The sequence below is a fragment of the Seriola lalandi genome, unplaced genomic scaffold (genome assembly GCF_002814215.2).
Source record: "Seriola lalandi dorsalis isolate HSWRI2012SDOR001 ecotype SW California unplaced genomic scaffold, Sedor1 jcf7180002054412, whole genome shotgun sequence".
Lineage (NCBI taxonomy): Eukaryota > Metazoa > Chordata > Actinopteri > Carangiformes > Carangidae > Seriola > Seriola lalandi.
Window position 1 is genome coordinate 1,058,593 of NW_019524965.1, and position 11,144 is coordinate 1,069,736.

Here is an 11,144-nt window from a genome sequence, read left to right on the forward strand (position 1 = left end):
GTCATGGTCAGAGCACAGCAACAGCGCTTCTAGGTCAATCTTCTCCCTCTTGAAGATGGAGAAAAACTCGCTCATGCTTTGTGTGGCTAGGAAAACTTCCAGAGGGCTTGTTTCAGGCTGATCGTCATCGTCCAGCCCTAATTCTACTTCTTCCCAAGGCAGGTCCTCCACATTCCTCTCCTGTAGGCTGCGTGCGCTGCCAATGCTGTCTGCATCCAGACTCGGGTAATGCTGCAGCCGACTGCGTAAACGCACATTATTGCCCGACCGGTCCACAGTTGCCTCGTCCCGACCACCGAGGTCAAACATCCCCCCACTCACGTAGTTCCTCCTAAAGACCATGGTGCCCAGACCGGGCCGGTTGAACAGAGAATCATGTCCAGAGTCGGTGCTGATCTCAGAATAGTCCACATCGGGACCGTGGAGGTCCGGCTCGCTCATGGCACGTGAAATGGCATCATCATTGTCTCTGGGGAACATGTCACGAACATTGCGGCGACCACGGTCCTTTGGATTTACATACGTCCCCTGTTTGACAAACATGACATCATTGCCCAGCTGAAGTCCAGAGAGGGAGCGCACACTCTTCCTTCCATCTTCATAGATTTTAAAGGTCCCATCTCCTTGTTTCCTCCTCTCTAGCTTCTTCTGGATCTTTGTCTTCCCTCGGTTTGTGGCATGGAGAGTAGCCTAAAAGGACAGGAATAAAACAAGAAATATTCATAAAGACAGTGTATTTCTTACTTTAACACAGAGCAATTTTAGAAGCTTTAAGACTGATTCATATGTTTTTGATACTTTTCACATAGCTACTGGTTTCATATGATATGCGGAAGCAGCATGGTGTTAAGGATGGTAGTGATGGTCTGTTGATCAGTCAGTCAGTTGACCACTTTGCTCCAGACTAAAGCTTGACAAATTCTGGATATATTGACATGAAATTTTGGACATATATTCATGGTTGCCAGATGATGAATTGTAATAACTTTTCTTCTAACACCATCACCATCACCATCACCAAAATTTCCATTCAATTTTGTTAGTTACGTTGTAGCTAAGAAGGTGAAGTTTGAAAAAACTACACCATGTTAGCATTGTCTGTCACCATGGTGGTATTTAGCAGTCTTGCTAAATTATGCAGTTAAGAAGACTCCTGACCTGAGAATATGGCACACTGACGGTTGCTGCATTGAAGTTGCGCAGCTTGTGGCTAAGAGAGCTGCTGGTGTAACTGGAAAAACTCATAACGTCTGATGCAGAAGCCTCAGAAGCCTCAGAAGCCTCTTTGTGAAACTTTCGCTCCATGCGTTTGTGGTGTTTCTTCTGCATCTTCACGCATTCTTTGATCCGTCGCTCGGCATCACGAAATGCCCGGTCCTTCAGCTTGCTGACCAGCTTGGGATTGAGGCCTGTCTGCTTGGATGCGATGGAATCTAGGTAGCGGACGCAATCCATGTGATTCTTTGTGGCAGCCATGTCCAACGGCGTGTGGTAGTCGTTGTCCAGGCACCATATGTTGGCACCAAAAGACACCAGGAAGAAAAGGCAGCTGAGGTGACCATTGGCGGCTGCCAGGTGGAGTGGCGTGTTCCCCCATATGTCACACTTGTCAGGGTTTCCTCTGCGGAGTCATGAGAAACATATCAGATGCAAACTTTAAACTCAGAGAACATGTATCAGATTGGCTAAATAAATATTTTCATCCCTGTTCTGACTGTGAGAAAGATTATGGATAAAGGCTGCCTCCTTGGTCTGCTGTTTAGATGATTCATTCATGAGTAAGCATGTGATGTTTTGATTACGTTTTTCAGCACTGACCTGCCATCCGTGGGTTATTAATGGAGCCTTGGTTAATAATTTATAGTCTAAACACCACATTGTCTTTTTGGAAAACCAAACATAGATCTTCTATAGGCAGCTTCCTTTTTTTAAAAGCTCTGACCACCTGACAAATAGGAAGGTTTTATCAAAAGGATGCTACACAGGGAATGTACTATTATGCAGGGCCATACCTAAAATTATAAGCAATATTTACCCTTGGCTGACAGTCCCCGACCTTAAGGTTACCTCTACGTGTGCTGCACTGTTGCTGTCAGCCTGTAATACGACCACAGGCTTCCCAGTACCACTGCTACACTGCCTGTATCTAGTTTCAGGGGAGGCCGAATAGGTTACGCCTGACTCAAAAAGCACAATTGTGCATGGCTGGTGATGTCACACTGAATTCCTCAAGTCAAAACATACAGTGCTACAGCTGGATGGGTGGTATGAAGAACAGATGTGTATGCTGCTTTTTGTACTTTTATTTCCCATCATAAGCCTGAATTCCAATTCAGTAAGACGGCTCGTTTGTTCGCTCATCATTAAAATTTTGTCCAGTCTAATATTCCGTTAAGCATCGCTAGGATTTATTCATGATTTACAGCTTGTTTGTGGCCACTGCAACAAAATATTGTTGATACAATTTTAACTTAAAATGTGTGCTTCTGTTTTTTTCAGTTAAGTCCTCTAGTTGGCATCGCACTCCCTAAATTTACATGTTTACTGAACTGTCTTAAGTCTCCATCCTCCAATGTTGCCACCTACAGACTGCTAAATATTTGATGCGATGGAGGTGAAGCGACTGTCGAAGTGCAGATTTATTATTGATGCATTGCGTTGTAAGGTTTTCACAGGGAATGTGTGTCAGATCTGCTGGACCCAACCTGGGCAGCGATTGGCAAAGTCCCACTCTGATTTCAGGCCCCTGCTTTCTTTCTTTTGTTCACCTAGACAGAATTGGGTTTAAAAAATTAGAGTGAGAAAGGAGTTTTAGGGTCACAGGTTGCTTGTGTAAGGTTGTCAGCAGTGAGCATGATGGAGTGCAGGTGGCAAACAGCCCAGAAAAAGACAATAAAACAATGATCAAACAAAGGAATTACAGTTAACCCTTGGCGAAAAATAGATGGAGGGACATATAATAGTGCCATAAAATGCTATAAATTGATGTGAAAAGATAAACAGCAATTAGCTATGTTCTATTTTTCTGTTGAGAGGAAACATTTATCACCTCCTGAACTGAAGATTATACAATATGCTTGTCAGTGGTTGGGACCATCGAACATGATAGCTTTATGTGTCATAATTTATGTATGTACCAGTAAAATGCTGACCGCAGCTGTGATAGGGCTGCTAACTTATCCCTGCCCTGTTTATTATGGGCTGTTTGCATCTTCACCTCCTATGACAGCTTGATGTCACTGCAGGTCGCCAAATGCAATATATTTGCCAAATATAGCAGAGCATGGCATCGTTCCCATGAAATTATCAAGGAGCATTAAACGTCTCTTCAATATATCCCAGGGTTTCACGAGTGTGGTGCCTGTGGGACACATTATGGCAGCTATTCATGTTTAATTTAGTACCTCCTGTCAATCAGGAGTTTATGTTTTCTGCTATCAATACAGGAATGCTATGTCCTTGGCACCTGAATGCATCCAGAGCCTTGTTTGCACTGAATCCGTGGGAAAAAGTGAATTTAGTATTATCACCTAGCACAGGAAGCGTTTGCTGCTGGCATTGCTTCAAGACAACTGTGAAAATAAATGTGTCTGTCCTCAGTGCTGACATTTTTGCATTCAGTGAGCACTGATAAATAATGTTGTCTCACTTTTACCATAAGCCTCTTACACACTTTACTCAATGAAGCAGATTCATAATGGAGCCCATTTTTCTGGCTGGCATGCAAACCAGGTCAGCCAGAAAAGATGAGGAATGAGCTCTTGTGTGTTTCCTCTTCCCAACAGTGCATGAATAGCAGTCACATTTGCACATTTTGTTGATGAGAGGCATGTCTTCACACAGCAGCTGATTCTATCATTCCTTAAAACAGCATGTATCCATTGTTGATATTGAGAAAAAGAAAGAAAAAAAAAAAAGAAATTAAAAGCCAATAAAAATGTTCAATTTCATAATAAAAAATAAAAAATTAAACACTAATGTATCATATTTCTGCCATGATGCACCCTATTGAATTAATGGTCTGTACTGTTTTATTAGGCAAATGTATAGTATATTTTTTGTCTGTTTTATAGGCCATCATGCTCTTGTTTTTATAAATAATGACCGCTGAGCATCGGCTGTACTAATCAGTTGACCTTGAACAGTGTCATCAATCTTAAATGTAATGGAAGCGTTCATTGTTTACAGAATCAATAGTCCTATATAACTTTGAAAATGACCAACTATCTTTTAGCAATAACCAAAGTATATAGCCCCTAGAAGGTGGTTACAGAGCTATCACCATACTGGAAAACCTCAACAGGAGGATTTTTGGATATAGGCCTGCCAAGATCTAGTAAGTTTAATCTTTGCAATACTCTTCATTTTAAAATACAGTGTCTAACCCAACACCTGGACTTTTCAGACCTGACCAAATAGTATAACTACATAGTTACGGAACAGGTTATTTATTTCAAACCGTGCTTCTTTTTAGCCAGGAGCACAGCCTGGGGTGAATGTTTTTGCAGTATGTCAAGGCCTCTTCTTTTCCTTGAGTATGTTAGACTGAAATTACTGCTGCACACTGTGAGAGATAACCTACATTGTTAGTGATACTAATTAGTAGAAGGATTTCCTAATGATTCAAGCTCGTTTGTTCGCTCATCATTAAAATCTATGTTAAAATAAAAATGTCTTTAAGTAGTTCCAGTATTAAAATATTACTTATTTTAAGTGAGGTACTTGAAATAAGGTCATTATTGGACATATTCTACATAATCTGATACTGAAAAAAATAACAAAGGAAAGTGGTAAAATTGTTCATTTTTGTTCTAGCGGTGTTTTCCTTCCCAAAATGACTGAAATGGACATTTATGAGTCACGTTAAAGTTTTCCGCACACGTTCTCATTAAGTCATAAACTTTCTATACCCACCCCCTCGCCACGATGAGCCGCAGAGCCTCCAGGTTGCCGTGATAAGTAGCCCATAACGTCGGTGTCATGCCATCCTCATCCGGAGCATTGAGATCCTTCCGAGTTGCCTCCTTCAGCAGGTCCAGGTAGCCGTCCCGGGCCGCCTTGTGGTACCTGTCATTCATCGTGCAGAATTAGTCCGCCCTGCTCGACTCCATTCCGCTTCATTAACACCAACACCACCATCGTCGTCGTCGTCGTCGTCATGTGGGCATGTGGTGGGCACAGAGCGGCTGTAGCGCCCGTTTGTCCCACCGTTTCCCCAGAGTGAGTTTCCTCCTGATCAGCGGAGCAGCGTCGCCGGTATCCAGGGACGACACGATGTCCACGGCGTGGGGAATAGTGCTCCCCGTGGCCGATGTGATCCAGAACAGGCTGGGGAGCCTAACAACAAACTCCACAAAACAGACACATTAAAAGTAATCTGAGGGAAAGGGGTGTAATAACGGAATGCACCCACCAGATCAGTTATTACTGACGTCTCTATTCCTGTAACATTCCTACTGAGACTTCAACGGCACGTGTATATTTGTTTATGATCTCCTGCCTGTGCCTGTATGACTGAGAGTCTCAGTAATGACTTATATTTATATTTATCACAGTATGTGGATCAAGCTGTTTTCAGCTGATATAGATTTTAATGGTTTTGAAAATGATATATCTATATCTCTGTGGTTGATCTGGTAGAACATTTACATTTGTATGTGATTAAATCAGAAGAAATTTCAACAACTTTCTGTCACTCTTTCAAATTCATTCATCATCACACTGGAAGAGACATCAAGCCAAAACCAACTGCTGCACCCAAGTTGCAGAGCTGCATAAACTTGTTCAGGAAATGAGGAGTATACCGACAGTCAAGTAAAACTATTACCGGAGAGGTGTTACTCAGTTCCAAGAATCTGAAGCACTGTGTTGACATTGTTTTTCCTTGTTCTTTTCAGTAAACCATTGTTATCACTGTGAACTTCACGTCACTAGTAAGATTTACTAATCAATGTGACAATGATGGAGTGTTGCAATAAAAAAAGTACCTCTGCTGTCAGCCCCACCCTGATGAAACGGCTATAATTTTGCCCACTGATCTAAAATAAGTACAGTCCAACTAGTGCCTCAGAGAATGAAGGTGTCAGACATACAACCCAGCTGAAACTTCCATAACAATAGGCAGAGATAGTGGCCAGGCTTTTCATGTACTCCACCTCAGGCACTTTGCTGTGAGAAGATACAGGGGCACATCTCTTCAATGAGCCATGAATAGCATTAAAGAGCTGAAAGTATTCCCTTCAAGCAGTGAACCAAAAAAGATAGGCAAATAACGGCATGCTACGCCTCCTTAGAGAATTTAGATCACATTTAGATTGTAACGCATGCCGGCATGTGGTCAGCTGCAGCTAAAGACCGGGCTTAAGATGAATACAAAGACAAAGACAGCAGAACATATCAAACCTACAAATTTTCTATGAAGACAAAATAATAATTAAAAAATGTTTTTGATGCTTAATGTCACATATAGTTTTTGTTTAACAATAAGCATCATCAGCATTTCTTTTGTGCATGCAGCTAAAACTTTTTTTCTTTTAAAGTGACTGCCATTAAAAATCTATTTGTACAAAATCAAAAAAACTGCTGTTTATCTGGAAAGGAACCGGTTTTCTTGTATTATGAATTGGTCAGAAAAGGGTTTTCCTGGAAACATCTTTTGAACTTTACATTAATATTTTGTGCAAAACACACTGTGTTTGGTAATAATATGGTGTTGTTCATAACAGATTTATTGACATTTATGACTCTTTGTACAGTAAACCACTGTGTTTTTGGAGGCATATAAAAGCCATGACGCTTCAGCATGTTTCTCAGGATCACACTACACCAGGTAGGCTTACAGGTATCCTGAAACCTTTCCTTTATTATTAGAAGGTCACTGAGAATAAAAGCTCAATTTTGCTAAACAATAGGAGCTATTCTTATATTATTATAAAGCTATTTAAATTTTCCTGTTATTCCTGATTTTATCAGGGATGGAGAGGGATAGTGTAGATGACTTTCTACATAAACATGATTGTGAATTATTATTCAGTACATTGTTAACATGCATTTGCTGCCAAAATAGGAGCCACAAGAAGAGGAAATTAAATACCATTTGTTGATTTGAAACTGCTCTTTTGTGTAGCACCTACAGGGTGACAATTATGCTGATTTGTTGCCCATGGAAAAGTTTCACTTGGGCGGGAACTGGCTTTAAAGGAAGGCAGAGAGTGGGTGTAGCTGTTAAACCTGTAATGTCTCACATGCAGCCAGATTCAAACGAACAACTCATTTGTGAATAGATCTTTGCGAGAAGCATCATGTGTTTGAACACTGGCCATCCCTGCAACTGCCTGACCGATGGCAATCCCTGTGAACCATGCAGGATGACAGCCAAAGACAGGGAGACGGAGGAAGTCCACCTCTCCAACAACATCAACACACCGAGTCGAGCGGAGAACACATCCGAACCCGACCTGGACATCTCCTCCGGTGGAGTCGTGAGGGAGAGGGAGCGAAACTGGGGATGGATGCTTTCTGGAATCATCTGTGTAAACATTCTGATCCTGGGCTGCGCCTTGGCCAGTGGCAGCGCTCACAACGATGTAAACATCAAAATCTATCACGTGCAGATTTATCTTATTATCCTCCTCCTCCTCACCTCCATCTGGATGATTTATTACATCATCTACACGACCAGGAAAGAAAATGCTGTTGTTTATCAGGATGCCCATGCTGGACCGGTATGGCTCAAGGGTAAGTAAATGTTCCGCTTGCTTTAGAATCAAGTTTTATTTACAGAGCAATTTTGAATGGTTTAAAAAAAAAAATCCCCTGTTCTACATGTTCTTTTTCCTTCAGGAGGACTTGTGCTGTTTGGACTGCTCAGTATTATCATGGACATTTTCAAGATAGCCAGCTATGTGGGCTACCTCCACTGTGATTCTGCTGTGAAGGTTGCGTTCCCTGTGGTGCAACTTGTTTTCTTACTTGTGCAGGTAAAAATGCCTAAAAATGCCAACATGCTACACAGGTTACATTTTAGACTTGAGCCTTTATGGTTGTAAAATATTTATATAATTCTGAAATCAATTTGCAGACATACTTCTTTTGCATCCACGCCAAGGACTGTGTGCAGCTACAAAAGAACATTACACGGTAGGCGATTAAACAGTTTCCTTCCTCTTTTTCTCATCCTTCTGTCTTTGTAAACATACGGCACCGAGGGCATTCATTTTGATACTTAGAATTAATTCTTCTCCTGTAACATAAGGTGAACAATTGAGAGCATTTTTATATTTAAGTTTCTGCTACAGGACATACATTGTTTCATTGCTAAAAACAAAAATTTCTCTTCATTTGAAAAGGTGCAATTATTATTTTATTCTTATTAGAGTAAACTGTAATAGGGCTGCAACTAGTAATCATTTTCATTATGCATTAATCTGGTGATGATTTTCTCAATAAATCAACTCATCATTTGGTTTATAAATGATCATAAAATGTTAATTCTGATGAACATTTTCAGTTCAGTTTGTTAATATAGGGAACTAAGGTGACCAGCAAATATTCAAATTTGCAGAAGCTAAGACCAATATATTTTTTGGTATTTTGCTTAAAATCATGACTTAAATGATTAATCAGTTATCAAAATTGTTGCCGATTTCCTCAATTGATGAACAAATTGTTTTAGCCCTAAAATCGCAAGCTCAACAGCTTCGGTTTGAAAACCAAATAAAGTAAAAAAAACACATTATTATTAGATGCAACATTAAATGTTGATACTATGGCACACGGCCTGGTAAAGCAGATCATGTTTATTGCTGCTGTTATGGTCTCTAATCATTGTTTCCCTCATCTTTTATTCAGCTGTGGTCTGATGCTCACCCTCTCCACAAATCTGGTTGTGTGGATGACAGCGGTCACTGAGGAGTCCGTTCACCAAACAACTGTTCCCGACTATCCAAGCAACGACACTAAACTCTCCGGACGAAACCTGTACATCAGTAGAGGTAATTAAAGTAGATTTAGCTATTAAAGTAGACTCAATAAATCAATAAAATTACCACAACCTAATACTTTTCTCTCTTCATGTGCTCTGTCATGTATAACAGCAGGTTATGGAGACGATAAGTGCAAGTGCAGCCACACTTCATGTAGCATCTTCAAGGAAGCCTACTACTACCTGTACCCCTTCAATATTGAGTATAGTCTCTTTGCTTCTGCCATGGCCTATGTCATGTGGAAAAATGTAAGTCGAGTAGCAGATGAACACTCCCACCACAAAATCAAATTCCACCTGAAGGATGTATTTCTGGGTCCAGTCATGGGAGTTCTCTTAGTGGTGGCAGGTCTGGCAACCTTCATCGCATATGAGGTGGAAATGAAAAAAAAAGATGATGATGACGATTACAAGAAAGACAAAGCAGTGATGATGCACTTTGTCATGAATATAGTCATAGTTACCACGATGTCAGTTTCCACCCTGATTGGCTGCGCTGTCTACAAGGTGGACCGCAGGGAACATGTATCAGAGAAAAACCCCACACGCAGTCTAGATGTGGGGCTGCTGGTGGGAGCCTCACTGGGACAATTTATCATCAGCTATTTCACCATAGTAGCAATGATTGGAACTGGAGCAAAAGGCCATTTAAACAGACTAAACCTGGCCTGGGCTATCCTGATGGTGATCCAGCTCGGCATGCAGAACTTTTTCATAATCGAAGGTCTCCATCGGGAGCCCTTCCATGAGGTGCACCCAATCACCGTGGTTGCAAATCCATACGTGCTGCAGCCAGAAAAAGATCTGAGCAGCCTTGAAGGATCAAACATGGACACAAAGCCAAGCCCAGTACTCACAGAGCACACCCTGCATGGCCACTCGGCTGAGCACAGACCCAGACTGTCATGGAAGAGACGAGTGTTGAAGGAGGTCTGTGCGTTCCTACTGATGGGCAACATCATAGTGAGTACCATTCTCCCTCACTGCCTGAAATTCACTGTTTGAAAATTGACCAAATACTCAACCTGTTCTCTTGTTTCCGTCTTTGACAGCTGTGGATCATGCCAGCATTCGGCGCTCGTCCCCAGTTTGACCATGACACCGAAACTAATTTTTACAACTTCAACATGTGGGCTGCTGTTGTCAATGTTGGACTTCCATTTGGCATCTTTTACCGCATGCATTCAGTCGCCAGTCTGTTTGAGGTTTATCTGACCTCATAGCACTACAGGACAAACAAACATGTCCAGCCAACTGCTTTGACATTATAAAGCTGTTTTGTATAAATTGTACTTTGTTATGATGATGCTTTGTTTTATTGTTATTTCCCTCTGTTTGTGACATAGATACTGACTGACGAATATCATCATGTGATGTTTCTCATCATATTATAGCCTTTATATTTTGATGTCTCTTGTTATGTTGTAGTCCGTATTCAATTTATTCAAAATGTTATCTCAGAAGGTGAAAGAAAAAAAAATCCATTGTGAAGCTGATCTTGAACTTTTATGCGTCAGCCTGTATGTGCAGTAAATAAAGAGAAGCAATAAAATAAGATGAAATATTGAATGAAAGGGAATGATTTATTGTGCCAACAACTGCTACGATTATTATTATCACTATTATTATTATTATCATTATTACCACTGCTACCTAATAGTGTATTTTGAAAGACCAAGTCTGCTACATCTGGCTGGAATATACTTTAGATTTTTTTCAAAACTGTCCAATTAGTCGGTTGATTAATCTGCAACTATATTGATAAACAATTAATTGTTTAAATAATTTTTCAAGAAAATATTCCAAACCGTACCTAGTTCCAGCCTATAAATGTTGATATTTTCTTATTTTTTATCTAGGTCTTACATTATAGTTACATTATATTTTTTTGGACTGTTGGGCATTTTGAACATGCTTTAAGAGACTGAAATGTCCATGATACACGATTTGCTGATCTAATGTTGATAGGTAATGAAAATAATTTCCCTAATGAACATAAACAGTTAGCAAACAGTCAGTTAATCAAACGTAGTGAAGAAACCTTTTGTCAAAGCATCTGAAAGAACTTGCAATTCAAAAATACAAGTAATAAAATATTACAATAATCACAAGCGACATTCATTTTGGCTTACCTTTAAGTCAGGCAACTTTAGAGCCACGC

General features: G+C 40.5%; 2 protein-coding genes across 3 annotated transcripts; one reads left to right on the top strand and one right to left on the bottom strand.

Moving 5' to 3' along the window:
- On the bottom strand, positions 1-6,450 carry ush1ga (Usher syndrome 1Ga (autosomal recessive); the record flags this gene model as incomplete). The annotated part of the gene is made up of 3 exons (XM_023410046.2): positions 4,915-6,450; positions 1,159-1,621; positions 1-690 (listed from the first exon to the last, which is right to left on the bottom strand). Coding segments are annotated over exons 1-3 (1,317 nt in total), but the record flags the coding sequence as incomplete, so codon positions are not given.
- A 426-nt stretch (positions 6,451-6,876) lies between these two features.
- On the top strand, positions 6,877-10,557 carry LOC111657739 (proton channel OTOP2-like). Of its 2 annotated transcripts, none has more exons than XM_087175080.1 (6): positions 6,877-7,737; positions 7,843-7,979; positions 8,081-8,139; positions 8,851-8,993; positions 9,099-9,946; positions 10,036-10,557. In XM_087175080.1, the coding sequence occupies exons 1-6, from the start codon at positions 7,302-7,304 to the stop codon at positions 10,204-10,206; spliced, it is 1,794 nt and encodes a 597-aa protein (XP_087031206.1). In that variant the 5' UTR covers positions 6,877-7,301; the 3' UTR covers positions 10,207-10,557. The 2 variants fall into 2 exon arrangements, with proteins under 2 accessions (XP_087031206.1, XP_023265804.1); XM_023410036.2 differs by having other exon boundaries at positions 6,880-7,737; positions 9,096-9,946.
- Positions 10,558-11,144: the final 587 nt, after the last annotated feature.